Source organism: Acanthisitta chloris, unplaced genomic scaffold (assembly GCF_000695815.1).
Source record: "Acanthisitta chloris isolate BGI_N310 unplaced genomic scaffold, ASM69581v1 scaffold35302, whole genome shotgun sequence".
Taxonomy (NCBI): Eukaryota; Metazoa; Chordata; class Aves; order Passeriformes; family Acanthisittidae; genus Acanthisitta; species Acanthisitta chloris.
Genome location: NW_008660480.1, coordinates 11,108 through 29,013, shown reverse-complemented (window position 1 = coordinate 29,013; position 17,906 = coordinate 11,108). Strand labels below are relative to the sequence as shown.

General features: G+C 40.3%; 1 protein-coding gene across 1 annotated transcript; it reads left to right on the top strand.

The window, feature by feature from the left end:
• The first annotated feature begins 1,404 nt into the window (after positions 1-1,404).
• CREB1 (cAMP responsive element binding protein 1) lies at positions 1,405-16,770 on the top strand. Its single transcript, XM_009069826.1, has 7 exons — positions 1,405-1,527; positions 4,917-5,063; positions 6,965-7,065; positions 9,825-9,967; positions 11,335-11,517; positions 12,909-13,059; positions 15,864-16,770. Exons 1-7 carry the CDS (start codon positions 1,414-1,416, stop codon positions 16,006-16,008), a joined length of 984 nt encoding a protein of 327 aa, XP_009068074.1. The 5' UTR covers positions 1,405-1,413; the 3' UTR covers positions 16,009-16,770.
• The last annotated feature ends 1,136 nt before the right edge of the window (positions 16,771-17,906 follow it).

Below are 17,906 nucleotides of genomic sequence, written 5' to 3'. Positions count from 1 at the left end.
AGACATTTATATTATACTCGAGGTTGAAGTGTGACTGCTGCTTTAGGCAGTGCATCTCCAAAGGGTATTATTCTCTTTCCTGAAATACTGAAGTATAGTTTTCATTGAAATAGAAGTTTCCCTGACTTCGTGTTTAAAATAAAATGTCTTGAGTGCAGACATGGTACCACCATCTGTATTGACACTTCTAAGTCTTTTCCTGGGGAGGGGGGGGCAGTCAAGCTGAAGAAGGAGAGGGACATTGCTGCTTCTTTCCACCTTTCTGATCTGAGTGTCCTCTGCCTCCAGGCCTCTTCCCAAAGCCAAAATGCTCTACTGGTTGTTTTGCACTGGCTCTGAAGAGAGTTGTGCTGCCTTAGGGTAGCCAGAGCCCTGAGCACACTAGGCAGCTCCTGGTGGTAATCAGAATTAGTGTCGTGGCTCTGGAGGTAATACCCATTCTTAGTATTTGGTATTTGGAGTTCTGGTATTGCTGTATCACCATCGGGAACATTTCCTTGTATTCTGAAGTTGATTTTTAGATCAAATATTTTCATATCAGTATTTAAAGAAGAACTGAAGAGTGATTTTCACAGATCAGTGCAGAATTTAACAGTCATTGCACTCTGCCTACATGCATGGGTTTGGAAGTTATGCAACCTCTTTTTATAGAGTTGTGTGTTCTGGTGATCTAAGCTTGCTCAGTTACTACTTAGAAATGTAAGTGTATTAGGAGCTACGTATGGTACAAAACTTGGGTCCTGGCAAACTACTATGTACGTCTGAATATAAAAATGTTCGCAGTAAGGTTCAAGTAGAAATGGCCTCCATTGTTATGTGTACTGGCTTCAAAACTACTGGGTAGAAAAGTTACTGTGTGACATAGAGCCATACACAGTCAGGTTGTGGAAAGAACTTGCATGGAGTTGTTGCATATTTAGTTCAGACTGAAGACGACTGCAAACAGTGTGCCCAACACAGAAGCAAGTGCTGTTGGTTGTGTGCAGACTGCAGTTGTGGGGGAGAGGGAGGGCTGTAGCAGGGCATATTGTCACCTTGGCACTGAAGGAGTGCTCTTGCTGACACACTGCTGGTCATTATTCCAAATTGCAGAGGTGCTAGATCGTCATAGTGCAATTGCTCAAGCAGTCTTTTTAGGATGAGTAAACCCCATTTTTTTTCTGATCTTATTTTTGGAGGAGACTGGACCTGTTTTTCAGAAACATTACACACAGAAAAATCAACCTGAGGCAGACACCCAGCATGAAAAGATTTTGCCTGAATGCTAATAGTTTGGCAATGTTTAATAAGCAAATTAAAACAGTATGTAGTAATGGGAATTCAGCTGCAGTGATTGCTACCAGATCCACCAAGAATAATGGACTTGCATACCAACCCAGACTTACGACCAATATTGTGATTGTAGGTAACTAAATGACCATGGAATCTGGAGCAGAGAACCAGCAGAGTGGAGATGCAGCCGTTACAGAGGCAGAAACCCAACAGATGACAGTACAGGCACAACCACAGATTGCAACGTTAGCCCAGGTATAAAAATAATATGGTATAATAGTTTTACCTATTGGATAATATTTTTAAGAAGGATAATGTCTTCTCACAAGCCTGAGACAAGATTACACTGATAACATTCTGAAATAGGTGTGATGTATAATTCCTTTAATATTTGTCTTCACATTTTTAAAGCAGTAGAGATTTTTAACTTCCCATCACACTAGGCTGTGTTAGTTCTGAAGAACTGTATGTGTGTAAATTGTGTAATGCTAACACAATAACAAATGAAACTATTTCTAGCATTCTTTACCACTACCATACCACTGGAAGGTATTTTTGCAATACATGTAATTTACTGTCTTTATATTGACTGGATTGTCTTGCTGTTATGTTTTCTGTTAAAAGCTTGTCTATAGTAGTCAGTTTAATTCTGAAGAAAACAAACTGAAAATATAGATAAATAATGCAGCAAATACAACATCTTATCAGATGGGATTAATATTATAAGCCTTATATTCAAGTGGAGCAATCTGGCATTTGACAGCTCATGTTATCCCGTTGTCTCCAGAATTTCACAGAATTCTTAGCTGTTTAGAGAGACAGAAGTAAATAATTTGTTATCCCCAAATTATCTTGGAGAGACAAGAAACGCAGTCCCAGCTACATCTCCTCTGATTTTGGAGCCTGGTTTCATTTGTGGATACACTGGTGGTTGACAGAAGCAACTCCATTGTATAAATGAGTACCGAATCTGTTTGTCTCTCTCCTGTAGCCATTTACTTTTAAAACTATTTGCAGTGTGCAGAGAACAAACAGGTGTTTTAGATCTCAGTTTGCAGAACTGAGTGTCTTTTAAGTGACACGATGTTAAATCACTTACCATTTGATAAATTATTAGTGTCTTTTTAAAGTCATTACACCTTTTGGTAATCCGGGGACAGTACAATTCCATTCAGGTGATAGTACAGGGATTGGATCTGTTAAAATGCACAGGGTGATTTTGTTGGGTGAAGCTGTAGCATGAATTTACAAGCCACCAGCTGCTCTGCACCAGCTTGCCTCTTTGGGCAGTTTTCTCACTGTCTAACTTAGGCACAGGATGTAGGTGGTGTGAATAACACTTCAGTGTGAACTGAGTGGAAGTAGTTTATTTCTCTTGCAAAACCAGTAAACTGCTTCTCACTTGATATGCATTAAGATTTAGTCCAGAGAAGCAAGAATGTTTTAAATTCGTGTGCTAACACACTAACCTCCAGGGAGCTGAACTTCCAAGTATGCAGTGGGTTTCATGCACTTTACTTGGACAAAATTACCCCACTACTTGAATGAGAGTTTTTTCCGAGTTTTTTTCCAGAAAAAGATATCCAGGTGTGGTTAAAATCCATGTGAACCACCATATTGTCATTCACTGGATTATTTGCACCTTAGCTTTTCACCAGCCTGTATGTTGTTTGTGGAGATGATACAACAGTGTAAACATACTTCCTTGTCTGGTTCACAACAGTGTTACATTATTGTTCCATTAAGATGTGAAGTGGCAGTGTTTGGCATTAGGGAGTGCCCTCTGAGGCTTAGCCAAATCTAAATAAATTATGTCAATTTGATTCTTTCATTATCTCTTGTAAGGTCACCTCCCTTGCAAACTTAGTTTAATTGATGCATTTTTAGTGAGTATAAAGGGTAGTTTTCAGAGTCAAAAGGAAACTCGTCCCAGTTCCACAAGGTATGAGTCAGAGACATCTGCGGAAGTCACACTCGGCTGTGGGCTTAATCCAACCACTGTGGCCTCCAGTTGATCAGCTTTGCTGTCATTGCCAAGGACTGTTTAGTCAGACATGCATTATTAAAAAAGGTTGCTTGGTAAAGGAATATAATTTGCCAGAGGAAAATGTGCTCCTGTTAATCTCAGGACTGGTTTCTCTCAGATGTGAGTTAAGTATCACCCTGTAATGCTGCAGCTGTTTTCCTGAAAAGGGAAGGTAAAAGCAAATACAAATTGGTGGATTAGGGAGAGACAGCTGTGGAGGAGAGAGGTCTACATGTAATTCCCTTTAATTTTGTTGTTAAGCAAGATTTCCTTGTAAGTGGTGGATGTTTATGTAAATCAGAGATCAGCTATTGCAGCTTTCTGAGAACCATGTGTTCACAGGGACAGCGGAGGATTTCCTTCTGCATCTGACACATAGCAGCCCTTTGAGATTAGGTAGGGCAGCAGTGCAGCCCCTTCTTGCACTGCAACTGCATGAATTTAATTTTTTGAGAATGCTGGTGAACACTGGAGGATTGTCAGATTTTCCAAACTTGGGTGCCCAGAAGAAGGTTGGCTAGTCATGGATCCATGACCTGGCTGAGGTCTGCCAGGGCAGCTCACCTTTGCCTGCAGTCCCTCCCCGAGGGCTCTGATGTGTGAGAGGGGCACAGCCCGAGGGTGCTGTGCGCTGGTATGGCAGCCCTGGCACCCTCCTGTTTTTCAGGAGCCTCCCAGCCCTGGATGTCTCAGCCCATCATGTCACCAGACAGTTGCTGAGTACTGGATGTCCAGTGGGGCCCAGCCGTGCAGCAGCCTTGGTTCATGACACTTCAGCTGCCCATAATAGTTCTTGTGACCTGCCAGAGTGAGACTTCCCCACGTGATGTGAGCAGCTCTGTGTGGGTACGGCTGTCCCAGTGAGTGAGTGAGTCCCAGTGCAGGATGTGCTAATGGACTGTGCTGAAGTCATTAGTGTATCCCTGTTGGCATAGCTGCTACGCCTACAGGGCTGTGCTGGAGAAACACAGTTGTGCTTAGGAACTGAGGGTTTAAAACGTGAGCAATTTCTCCTCAGAAGTAACTCTCATACTAGAGTTCGTGATGCTGAATCACAATAACTGCCTGTGAACTCACAGGGTTTCTGTCTGAACACATGGTCAGTTTTTGTCATTTGAATGGACTTTGCCAGCTACTCAATATGGTTTAGTCTGTAGAAAGTCTGAAAGGTACGATTCTCTAAAGATTTTAACTTCTTACATCTGGCAAACACTTTGCATTTTCTTGAGAGCAAAAATAGCTCCACTCCCATATGTTTTTGCCTTTGACTCAGCAGTGTCTGTAGGAGTACACCCAAGTTCTAGCAGTATCCAACTGAAGTAAGTGAAAGGTAATAATGTGTTTTTATTAGATTACCTCAAAATAGAGGCAGTTGTATTTTTCTCATTCTTGTCAGTGATTTTACAAATGATGTTTTGAGCCTGCAGAAATTCTGCATTAGATTAACAGTATGTCAGGCGTTTGGCTTAGGCAGTTCAGGGGGTTTTATGTTACACTGAAACATTTGGGTCACCTAGCTGGGGTCTAGGAGAGAGACACTTCTTTCACCAAAACATGTACTGAAACAAGGAGATTTTTTCAATAACCTAATTTATGCTCACTGTTTTCCTCTTTGCAGGTATCCATGCCAGCAGCTCACGCAACCTCTTCTGCGCCCACGGTGACCTTAGTTCAGCTGCCCAATGGGCAGACGGTTCAAGTGCATGGAGTAATTCAGGCTGCCCAGCCCTCAGTCATTCAGTCTCCACAGGTCCAGACAGTTCAGGTACTGACTGAAGAAATTCCTAATAATTGAATTGGGCCTTTGGAGTAGTCCTGTTATGGCACTGGTTTCTCAAGTGTTTGTATCCTGGATTGTGATTTCGCTAATATAAACTTTAAGAGCATATTCAAGGCAGAATCTGTACAGTATTTGCTACTTTGTGACTTTTTTTTCTGGTTTAACCGCTTTTCACTTTCAAACATTGCTGAGTTTCATTTCCCTCTAGAATTTGTTTGGTGAGTTTAACAGTTTCATGGTTTTTCTCATAGCATTACTCTGCTTTTCCTCTCTACTGTATTTTCATACAACTTTATTAAGAGTTCATACTATTCTGAAGTGAACAAAAGGTTGGGTTTTTTATAATCTTTACTCATTAATGAGGCTGGTATTCTGGGCTGAGAGTCTTTGCTACATAGACAGTATTTGCTTTGGTTTACAAAACAGATGTCTGTGTGTTAATGATGCTTAAAACAAACTTATCAATCCTTACTTAGAAATAGTTGAGTGTTGTGTGCTTTGTAAAGCCTTAGCATTTTCTCTTCTGTAAAGTAAGACAGGTAATGCAATATGACATGGTAGCTTGGAGACATAGGAGACAGTAGTCTAAAATCTGTAAAACCTCTGACTTTCTTTTTAACCACTGAATGCAGAAATTGGCATACAGCAGCTACACAGGGCAAGGAATGTACATTATTCATTCGCTATTAGTACACTGAGCTCAAAAAATGTTTGATTTTAAAAAGTAGGTATTGTAACTTTTTGATACAGATATTTAACTGGGTATTATTTTAAATAAGGCCTGCATAATTTAAGACTAGGCCATTCTGATAATACTCTCAGTTTTTCCCTTATCAGCTTCAGAGCTGGGTTTCCAGCAGGCTCTACCCTCCTCAGCCATTGTAGTCAAAAGTTTAGAGTTTTAATCTACCAGAGTTGAGCAGTTTTCAGATAAGTGCACAAGTTACTAGCCTGGGGGTGGAAGATAAGAAACAGTCAATGAAGCCATGCTTGGAATTCACCTGGTTCAATGCAAATCCAGCGTGTTTCAATATTCAAAGCCCAGTAGTTCACAGTCAGCCTTGGATCTGTTCAGGCCCTCTGTCTGATATCTGTGAGATATGAGCACCAACAAGCTTTTTGAGCCTTTAGGAATCTTCCCTACAGTGCATAAAATATCCAGCTGTGAGCTCTGTTTCTCACACAGGCATCATTAGCTTTTGTATATCTGTCAGGTGACTACAACCTTTTGGAAAACAGGATCTGTTTCTATGTATTGGATGTGGTTTTATACTTCTGGCATGCTTCAGATTTAAAATTATTTAAATAAGATTGATAGAAACCTTTTATTTTTCCTGCATAGATATTTCTCTTTTGTTTTTTTTTTTAGCACAGGTGTTCAGAATTGGGCCACTGTATTACTTTTTAGCATCTTCATGTATGACATTTTCCCGACAGTCTCCCTTGGAAAAGGCAGTCTCTCTCTAACAGATCTGTCTCATTGTTTATAAATTGATGTTTCTCCAGTTTGGTATTTTGTTCTTTGTTTCCAAATGTTTCTGCTATCTTAATTTTATTTTTATTGTTCTCTCCCTAAATTTTACTAAAAAATCTTTGTTTGTTTTGTGGAAACAGAGAAACATGCAAGGCAAAAAACTGTAGTATTACTGTTTATATTTTCTTATTGGAGTATCCAGATTATAAAGGAGATTCTCATGGGTAGATAGCTGACTGTGGTTATCCTTTACTGGATCTGTTACTAGGCAGCATGTCCTCTCAGTTTGTTGCCTAGATAGAAGCACTGGAGAATACTTGCATTGTAGTGTTTTTCACAGGATGTCAGCAAATCCTTAAATTAAAGACAGTGGAAGCATCTTGTTAAATTTGATTGCTGTTCTTATTTACAGATCTCCACTATAGCAGAAAGTGAAGATTCACAGGAATCAGTAGACAGTGTCACAGACTCACAGAAACGAAGAGAAATCCTTTCCAGACGACCCTCCTACAGGTATGGAGGTTAAAGGAGAAGCATTTTGTTTGATGAGTGCATTCACAAGTAATAACAAACAGTGTGACTGTATAGTTACTTTGAGATGTACCATCTAACTGCATTCTCTCTTCTGCAATGTCTGGGAATTGGAATATGGACAATATCCATGGAATAGGATATAAAGAGATAAGCAAATAGAAGGTGGGAGAAACCTCAGCTGCTACACTCCTTAAGACAGAAATGAGCTGAGAATATGCTAATTGCCACATTTGGGAAACATTGAGGTATCATTGTGCTAGGTGCCTTAGAGAGAGCTTTAATGAATACTTAATACATGAAATACATCGAAGCTTTGCATGAAATGCCTTCTGTTTAATCTGTAGTCTGCAAAAAATCAACTCCATTGTTCCTCATTATTGTTGAAATGCTAGCAGCAATCAAATTTAATTTCTTTCTCCCATGAGACTTTAAATGAGCATGTGGTGTTCCATGGCTCAGAGAAAATTTCTGCTTGAGCAGAACTGTTTATGTTTAAAGTTTTCGAAGTCAGGGTATGAGTTGAATGTAGTGATAGGCATCTGGTGTGTTTCGTTGTCATGGCAAGTACCTGTGCAGCAAGACCAACTGTGGTTCCTTCACATGGTGTCACTCATACAGCTTTATTAGTTAAGCCTTTGTACAACTTTTTCTGTCTGTACTAAATCTCACTTTTCATTCTTGAAACATGCTAAATAGCATTAAGGAACAGCTCTGGAGTTTAGTAGGTTTTAACCTGCTGCTTCAGAAAATTCAGATGCTTCTTTTTTCTTTATGAGTATAGCCTTAGAAATAGAAGCTAGACTGCAGGCCTGAGCACATCTCAACCATTATATTTGGGTTTAGCACTTGGAGATTGTTTTCTACCTTCTCCAGTAGCCTTCAGGGCTGTTCTGCTGGAGACAGTGAAAATCATTGCCGAAGATCCCTAGCCATGATAGATCTGGGAAAGTATGTGAGGAGCAGTGTTGCTGACTTCAAGGCTGCCACAGACTCCTTGCAGCCTGCTTCTGCCACGAGACATTTGTTTTTACTATATATGGAAGAATGGCTGTATATGGCAAGACAATAGAGCTAAGTAAACAAGCAGCAAAATGGTGAAGAGAGTATTTGTGCATGCTAACTTTTCATTGAGATGGACTCCATTGCACACACTGATGCCACAGCACAGCTTCTGTCTTCAAACCAGACCCTGGTGACTCAGCAAAACTTGGTAATTGTAAATCTTGTGTACACAGCTCAGTCTCTGGGTTGGTGCAGGTCATGTCAGAAAGGCTGAGCCAGACCAATGCTGTGTTTAGTGAGTTCCCAGTTGACATTATTCAAGCTGCTGTAACTGGCCCCAGAAACAAGATAGGTGCGGGTATGTTCACAGAATTGAAAGTTACACCTCTTCCTCATAAACTCCACTGTGATTCTGCTACTAAAGTACATCATGTGTTCCTCATGTCAGTTCATAGCTCCTATACTTGTAAAGCTGCCACCTTACCTTTTATCTTAAATTCATCTTTATGATGGCAAATGTAGGTTTTAACCACCAGGTAGTACTGACACAAGCTTGAAAAGTGATTTTTTTATCTTCTTGGGTTTTGTTCCTCATCATCCCTGCTCTGTCCATATTTATTCATCAGTTTCATTCACTAGATTTTCTGTTCTAACACCTAGATTGCAAACTCTCCGGATGGGAATTTTTTATTTTTCCAAGTGGTGCTTGGCACAGTGGAGTGCTTGTGCAGTGTTGGGGTTCTTGCATGCACACAGAGTCAAAACAGCAACAGCAAAGCTCTGTTTCTGAGGCTGCTTAGCGGAGTGACTGCTCTCCCCAGACAGCTCCATACACGTGGTTCTGGCTGCCTCCGCCGTAGGAGCCCTACTTAAGAAATTAGTGTTGTCTTGGAATTAGAGTCTACAGCTGTGTTCACTTCATCCCACTGTGACTTCTAGTGCCAATCCACTGGAAAACATACGAGGAAATACTGCCCTTCACTTAAGGAGCATTTTGCAGTGACATAAGAGAATATGCCAGCAGTGAAAAGGGCTTGACAGCCCTCTGAGGAGGGACAATGTTTGATCTCAACGATGCAAATTGCAGTAACTGCTATGGTCAGTCTACAGCCATGTTCAGTGAAGTTTTAGCAGTTTTGGCTTTGGATAATTAACTAGTGGAGGTAGTTAAACAATCTGTTCTTTCCTTTACCCATGCTAATCTCACAGCTTTCTCAGGCAGGGCACCTGTGAACATAACTGTGTGACTTCTCTCAGACACTGGGTACTGTCTCCCAGACAGGTGTTACATTATGAACTGGTTGCTCTACAAGCATTTCTGCTAACTTCCTTTGTGCTCAGCTCTGGCTGAGGCATTTACAGTCTCTGAAATGGAGCAATTCCCCTAATGTAAGTGAGAAGATAGAAGTTTACATACTTTTTCATTCTTCAAATCTTTATGTGGCTAAAAGCAGGAAACAAGTGAAAATGGATGATGTTTTTAAGAAAAAGGGGATGTAATGATAGCTGTGTTGAGAAGCACAGCTGTTCTGTGTTGGCTCCCTTGCTGATCCGTGCTTAGCCCTTTGAAAAATCCTCTCCAATAAGAGTTAGAAGATAGTGTGTTTTTCATTCTACACCAATATTTTCCTTGCTGGCTTACTGCACTTTACAGCTTTGTCCAGCATTGTGTATCAAACAGACTACTTTTTTCCCCGATTTTTATTAAAGTCTCTACAACACACTGTCTTTGCCAGAAAAATTTTGAATGACTTGTCCTCAGACGCCCCAGGAGTGCCAAGGATTGAAGAAGAAAAGTCTGAAGAGGAAACAGCAGCACCTGCCATCGCCACTGTTACGGTGCCAACTCCCATTTACCAAACCAGCAGTGGGCAGTACAGTATGTAGTCTGAATTTCTCAGTGGTGCTAGTAAGTGGGGATGAGAAGATGAAGAACCATTATTTCTGTAACTGTTTGGACTAGGACAAAGCAGGAGGTGAAAAAATGATTATTTTGACTGATAACCATGACTTTTAAGCACATCCTGCTGTAAGTATTTGAAAGGTTCAGTCAGCATTCAGGGACTGCTTGCCACTTGGTTCAGCTAGTGCATCCTGAGGTAAAATAGAAACTAATCATAATGCTATTACAAAATTTTTCAATTCAAGAACTAGATCAGGTAATTTGGAAGTTTCTTTTCTTTCTTGGCAGATTACTAATGCTCATTCACAAAACTGTAACCTCATTAACTGAAAAAATATTGCAGTCTGTGATTACGTTTTTACAAAGTCCTGAAAGAATAAGAACTTCAACAAGCTTATTTGATACATCATAAATATGTTTGTGTGTTTTCTTTATTCATTATATTTTATAAATGGTGCTTTGACTGAAAGGGTTGAGCATACAGCAGTAAAGACAGAAGTCACATGCTGTCTTACACAAACACACGCCGTACTAAATATACAAAAAGAAAGAACTACTTATTTGCTTCTTTCTCTTTAAAATTTTGTATCTCTGTTTACTCCTTAGCCACTTTGCCCAATACCTCTGATTCCTGTTATAACTGCAAAATAACTGCTTGTGCAGACACTTGAGATTTTGGTATGTCCCTATATGGGAACACAGTGAAATTCCAAATGGGAGGTAATGTCCCAGTATACCTGCATGACAGGATTGAGGGAAAGAAAGGAAAAAACCCAGCAAAGTAAGTCTGCTTGAAGGAAACTGGCCTTTTTGAATGAAAAACCACTAAGAAGGGTTTGAGGAAATTGTAGAGAAGGGGGGATACAATCAGAAGGAAATAAAAAAAGCCAAAGCAAGAAGACAGTGAAATACAAGATGGATAGCGATAGCAGTAGCAGCAGAGGAGACTGAAGGGCATAAAGCGTGGAAGAGGAGAGGAATTTCAGATGAGAAGAAAAAGTAAGGACTGAGAAAAAGACCTAAACCAACCAAGAAGAAAATCTTAACCAATAAATTGCAAAGTATTCCCTGGGGGAGGATTGTAGCTCCTCTGTGTGATGCTGTTTTATTAGAGGAACTAATTTGTATTTTAGGCTGTGGGTTTGGGTCTCACAAAAAAATGACAAATTTATTTTCAAAGCATGATTTCATTAGTGTACATTACAGCCATGTGTGTGATTTGAGAGTGTATAAGGATTCATGGGATTTAACTCAGATCGGTATCCTTCCATATCTAGGTTTAATACTGCAAGTTAATGAGTAAATTAGTGTCTTAAATATTGTATTGATTTGTTTGTCTGCAGTTGCTATTACCCAAGGAGGAGCAATACAGTTGTCTAACAATGGCACAGATGGAGTACAAGGTCTCCAGACGTTGACAATGACCAATGCAGCTGCAACCCAACCTGGCACCACCATTTTACAATATGCACAGACCACAGACGGACAGCAGATACTTGTACCCAGCAATCAAGTTGTTGTACAAGGTGAGAAACTTCACAACCAGTCACTCTGTATAACATTTTCTCCGTGCAGATGTAGGTTGCCAACCTAACTCCTTCAAATGTGTCAGGAGACAGAATTAACAGCTTTGGCACAGATAAGTCTCTGACATTATTAAAGAAAATGCTGGGCAAAGCTATTTGTCACATTTTCTTGGAGCCTTTCCCTTTAGATTGATAAAATTGTGGATATTTTGGGTTTACTTCTTAAAACAATATATTTATTTTTCGTTTTCCATGCTGTATTTCCTGTATTTTGTCCATACAAACCTTTTATATGTTTTGCAACTTTAGAGTTTTGAGTTCTCCCATAGCTGCAACAGTAGGAAATACAAAGCAAAGCAATAAAGATAGGAGAGAAGGTTGTTTGACTCTTTCTAAAAGGACACTTTAATTTATTAGTAAATTTTTCTTCTTTTCTATTACAAGTCATCATTTCTTTGGATGGCCTTTTGTAACTAGTCATCAAGTAGTTAATCAGTGAGTCTTGAAATCACAGAACAATTCAGCAGAGTGCCTTAAGGGATCATTTGTTCTAGCCCTCCACTTGGCAGGGCTGGTTTAATTTGGAGTAAGTTGGGGTTTTTATTGTATTAGAAGATATGTCTTGGTTTATTAAAAATTGAGGGGTATTAACATTTTTTATTAAAAATAACATAAAAGGTGTACCCCTGTTTTTATGATTGTAAAGCAGTTGATTTGAAAGCTATCCAGTGAAGAGGATCCAGGCATCAGTGAAAATACATAGCTGAGAAAAATACTATTGTTGCATTGATCTTCTGGATTTTGTGTTCTTAAGGACACGTGATTTCTTATGTAGTATTGTGGTTTTTTATGAGCTCAGGCAAAATTAACACACTCCTAGATTACAATAAACAAGCGAAACCCAGTACCTTGTTTGTTTTAGAGACATAGTGAAGTTGAGTGCACTGTCTCTCTCGTGGGAGTAAATGATACATTTCTACACCCTTTTTTCTGTGCCAGATACTTACACATGCAGTATCTCTCTTTGCAGATAGACATTTGGAGCATAGCTAGAAATAGTGTTTACCCCATCCTTCCCCTTAGAACTGCCCAAAAAACAGAGAAGTCAAAAGAAACATACTAAGGGAGAAAGAAGCACAGCAATACAGCAAGACAAATCAAGTTACCAAGCACAAGTGAAGACAATTTTCAGCATTAATTGCCCCAAACCTTGCATGTGTAAGTAAAGTTAGGCTGAGGTAGCAGTGATGGCCCAGAGGATGGCCATCCCTCCTGTACTGGAGCCCAGAGTACACCATTAGATAGACGACTAGTGCTCTTCACACCGCTAAAAGTGTGCTGAACACAGTGCAGTCACCAAACTGACTTCATGTTTCCTTGTGTCTCCCCAGCTGCCTCAGGAGATGTGCAGACCTACCAGATTCGCACTGCCCCCACCAGCACCATCGCCCCAGGCGTAGTCATGGCGTCCTCCCCAGCACTTCCAACCCAGCCCGCGGAAGAGGCCGCGCGGAAGAGAGAAGTGCGTCTAATGAAGAACAGGCACGTACATTTATATCACTTTTTTTCCCAGTCAGCTCTGCATAGAACTGGACTGTCAAGCACTAAGCGTCCTGATCTTTCTCAGTCATTTTCTGAAATTATTTCTGAAGAATTTGCCCTTATTTAAAGATGCAGAGCAAAGACACACATCAGCTAATGCCAGGTATTGTGACAATCATAGAATCAACCAGGTTGGAAGAGACCTCAAAGATCATCGAGTCCAACCCTACCATCGTTACTAGACCATGGCACTAAGTGCCACATCCAGTCTCGTCTTGAAAACCTCCAGGGATGGTGAATCCACCACCTCCCTGGGCAGCCCAATGAAACCTTGAGTAAAGGTGTCAGACTTACTCTGTGACGTGTGTATTTGTTGGCATAAGGAGAAAAGTAATTGGTGAGAAACTTACATGATTGCAGATATGTTGTTACAAACATCAGTGTTTTGAGTTAATACATTCACGTAGTTTCCTTTCCTGGATTCTTTCCCTTAGCCTTCTGTGTGCATTCTCCTTGATGCTGGCCCACCTGTGCTCTTCATGAGTGCTTTCTTGATTGTCTCACTTGTTCTCTTTAGCTGCTTGCCCTTTGGGTTTTCTCCTCCAGGGGCAGAAAGGCTCAAGGAAAGGCTAAACGAGCAACTAGTCCTTTTGACTGAAGTCTTGTGAAGCCAGTAGTGGCAGCAGAGTGGAGCTGAGAGAGAGAAGACTTGATTCTGTAGGATTTAGCAGATGAGGAGGAACAGCTATACTTACAGAGGTGAGAGCTGGTGGAGGTAGCGAAGAAAGGGAGCGGTAGAGAGAAGTTGGGCATGATGCTCTTGAAGCCTACTGCTGTGGAACAGGGAAGGGGTGGGCCTGAGCTGACCCATCATGCCAAGCTTGAAGTCTTATCCACAGGCCACAAATTTGAGCCTGTATATTACACTGTGACAATGAGAAAACAATGCTTCCCTCCCTTCTGAGGAGGGGAAGCCCCTGTGAAAGCATGTTAATTTCATCTGTCAGTCTGAAAAAACTGTGCTGTTGTATGGGTTCATTTATATTGTATCATATTTATTTAATGAAGTAAATAATGCTGAACAGCCGAGTTTGCCCATCTCTCCTTTGTATATATTTTTCTGATACCAGTGAATTGTGGATATCACCCTTTCAGGCTCTGCATTTGAGAAAAAATTAATTAGAATCACAGAACACCCTCATTTAGTCAGCAGTCTTACCCCAGCAAAAGAAAGCTTTTGTGTTTAAGAAAGCCAAGAAAAACAATGGAGAATTACCCCCACTTGAGTTAAATTGACAGCTTTTGCAACAGTATTGTGTTGTATGTGGTGCTTTCAGCCTGCCTGCTTAATAGGTATTTGCAAATCTAGGCTCCATAGCAAAGCAGGAAAAAGGGATAGAAAGGCAGATGGTGACATGGTACTTACTGGAGGATTATAGTGTAAATATTCATAGATATTATTGTGCAAATTTTCTGTATAAATTTTACATTTTTAAAGTTGTGTTGCAACTCAGTATAGCTCTGGCTGTTTGGAGTGAACAGCTACTGCACAACAGACTTGTGGGGGCTTAATACACAGCATAAGCTGGCACAAAAATCACAAAAAGAAAGAAGATATTATCACCCAAGGAGACATGTTAGTAGTTTGCACTGGGAGGCACTTCCTGATCCAGTAGTACTTAACCTTACTTCACCTAGTACTACAGCTACTGTTGAAGAAGCAGAAGGACTGGGTTTGTTTTGTCCTCTCATTTCCCAGAACACTGGCTATATCACCAGTCTGTGTAGTGTTTGCAATGAAAGGACACACAGACTCTACTTTGCACCTAAAGGTTCAGGGCAAACAAGTGTGTACACATACCTATGTCTGCAGTGTGCTGCTTTGACAAGTTGCACTGTGGGAGGAGAGCCCTCTGTCTGGGCTCCCATCGGCCTGTGGCACTTAGCCTTTGCACACTGGTAGCATTACTGTTGCTGGGCAGGATAGCTTCTGCCTTGGTGTTCCTGCCTTCAGGATGCTCAGCAGCACATTAATACCTTTCCAGTATTTCTCACTGATGTTCTTATTATGTTACCAAGTTACCTACAGGCAGCTCAGTCTTCACAAGCAAGCCTTAAAAGTTTGACTATCTTGAGCTCTGTTTTAGCACATTACCACAGCCATGTTCTTGGCACAGCTGACAAGGACTACAGAATGATATGGTTCCTAGTGACTGTTAATTTTGTGTTATTTTTGAGTCATTTGTATTATTGTTGCAGTGATGCAGACATTATTATTAAAGTTAAAGCATTGCTTGAGAGCAAATAACTGAGTGCTCTAAATACAGTACGGTTTTTTGCACCAGTTGAACATCCTGGTGTATGACAGCAAAGGGAAGACTTAAAGGCTATATAAAGAATAGTAGATGAACATTGGTCTTATCCATGTCTGTATTAGTCACCTATTTATTATAATAAAATCAATGACATTGTTGCAGCAGCATGCGACTTGGCCTAAAGGCTCTAATGTAAATCCTGCAAGCAGAGTTTTGTCGACAAGTAGGATCCTTTTCTCACAGAAACAGAATTTTATTGGTGTTGTCTTACTGGGATCTGCATGTTGAAATGATATGTGGATGTTGAGTGTGTGTGATTTGTGAGGAGCTATTGTTATGAATTCAGGGTTTTTTCCTCACTTGCACTTCTTAACAATACCTCCATATTCTGAAAATGGCAGTACTGGGTAAAGGTTTGACCTGAAGAGTTAAGTAGCCCATGGCTGCAAATGCTTGTTCTGGATTTGAATGGCCTTTTTTGCTTTGCAGAGAGGCAGCACGTGAATGTCGCAGGAAGAAGAAGGAGTATGTGAAATGTCTAGAAAATCGAGTGGCTGTTCTTGAAAACCAAAACAAGACACTGATTGAGGAGTTGAAAGCACTTAAGGACCTTTACTGCCACAAATCAGATTAATTTTGGATTCTCATTTTCACTTGTCCAGGTGGGATGGAGACTGGTTCTGGCTATACCCAGAAAGACAAAGTAAACTTTTATTTTCTAAACATTTCTTTTTTTCTATGCGCAAAACTGCCTGAAGCAACTACAGAATATACTTCGTCTGTGCTTTGCATCAAACTGTGAATGTTCAAGTACTTGCCTCCACTTTTCCCCTTACAAGATGAATTTCATCATCGATCTCAGCGTGAAGAAGAACAGGCTTCTTTCTCATCTCCCCATCCTCTTCAAGGAGTAACAGTGGTCACTTGGGAAGAAACTGTGGGGAGGGTCCTTTTGTAATGATGTCAAGAATTTGTGCTGAGCTCTTTCCATTGCCTTAGAGACAGATTCACCCCAGCCTCTTGGTCCAGGAACCATGGGCCACATAGGTGGAGCATGCATGGTACAATGAAGAAGCAGTGGTTGCCAAATTGGTTTCACATATTCATTATGAACTATACAAATACGCAGCTAAGCAGCATGCCAAATGCGCTTCACTGTCACCTTCTTGGTGTGGAGATAACTAGTCCAGGAGGGGTTTTTGATTTGTAATCTGTATTTAGCCCTCCTGGACTAGTAAAGACTTCTCCATACCTCATAAACAAATGCATTGAAATGAGCTTCACTGGTCAGTTGTTGCTTCTCATAGCTTATGTATGCAAGTGTGTTCAGCATTCTGAATGCACAAAATGCAGACACCAACTTCATAGGATACAGGTTGGGGGATGGTATTTGGATGGGAAAGGAATTTAGAATAAAAAAGGTAATGTAGTGACATTCTCAAAATACATAGTAAGCAAGGGTAATGCATGAGAGCACTACCTGTTCGTATGCAGAACAACTAAGCAGTTGAAGCATGGCCAACTCCATGTAAATACTCCCTGATGACAGTATGGTCTGTGTCCCAGGTCATCTCAAGCAATGAGGTTGTTTCTATTTCCCTACCACTGTAATAGAAATTACTGTACTCAGTGGAGACATCAGCCTGGGTTGCTAAATTCTTTTTCAAACTTAGAAGCTGCCTTCCATACATAAATGAAATGGCAGTATGACAGCTACCAGGACAACCTCAATTACTGCAGAGGTCTTCAAACACAAATAGTCCCAACTTCTGCTTGAACCTGGCCAGGTTAGCTAAATTCTTAATTTATTCAGGTTATTTTTTCATGTAAAGGGTCAGATTTACTGAGTAATTTATTCCTGTAACTAAAATTACTCATGTGCCTCACGTGTTTGCAAGATCGATTTTTTTTTTGTGTGTGTGCACTGAGGAATTGTGATCTTTCCCAGAGTTATGTTGTTAAAAAAGGTAGCTCTTGTTTAAAACCAACTCTGTACTAAGCATTAGGACTTCAAAAGAATCATGCTCCAAAAGAACTGAAAAGAATGTCAAGAAGCTGTCAACAAGAATGTGTCAAAAAGAACCATGTGTGGATTGTTTACTGGCCGTCAGGTCAGTCTCTTGGTATGTTAACTTGGGTCATTTCATGGAGTAAGTTTACTTTGGGCTTCTGGTCAAACTTTTGTGCATAGAAACGCTGTGTTCTGTACTAACGAATTGCCTAGCAAAGTCTTAGCTGATATTTTTTTCCCATTCACTCTGTTTTTAAGATGAATTTCAAACACAAGCTTCTCAAAGGTTATACAATCAGTGTGATGTTACAAGAACATTTGGAAGACTCTGGGCAGTTGAGTTGCAAACACCTAAGCAGTATTAAAAGTTCTAGATTTCTTGTTTGAGAGGGCATTCGGTTTCCCAGAGTCTTCAAAAGAATCAGGGTTAAACTTAGAGCATTATTGCTGAATATAGTTATCAAGAATTTCAAGTTACATTTGTATTTCAAGAAGAGAACATAAGTATCGGAATTATGAAA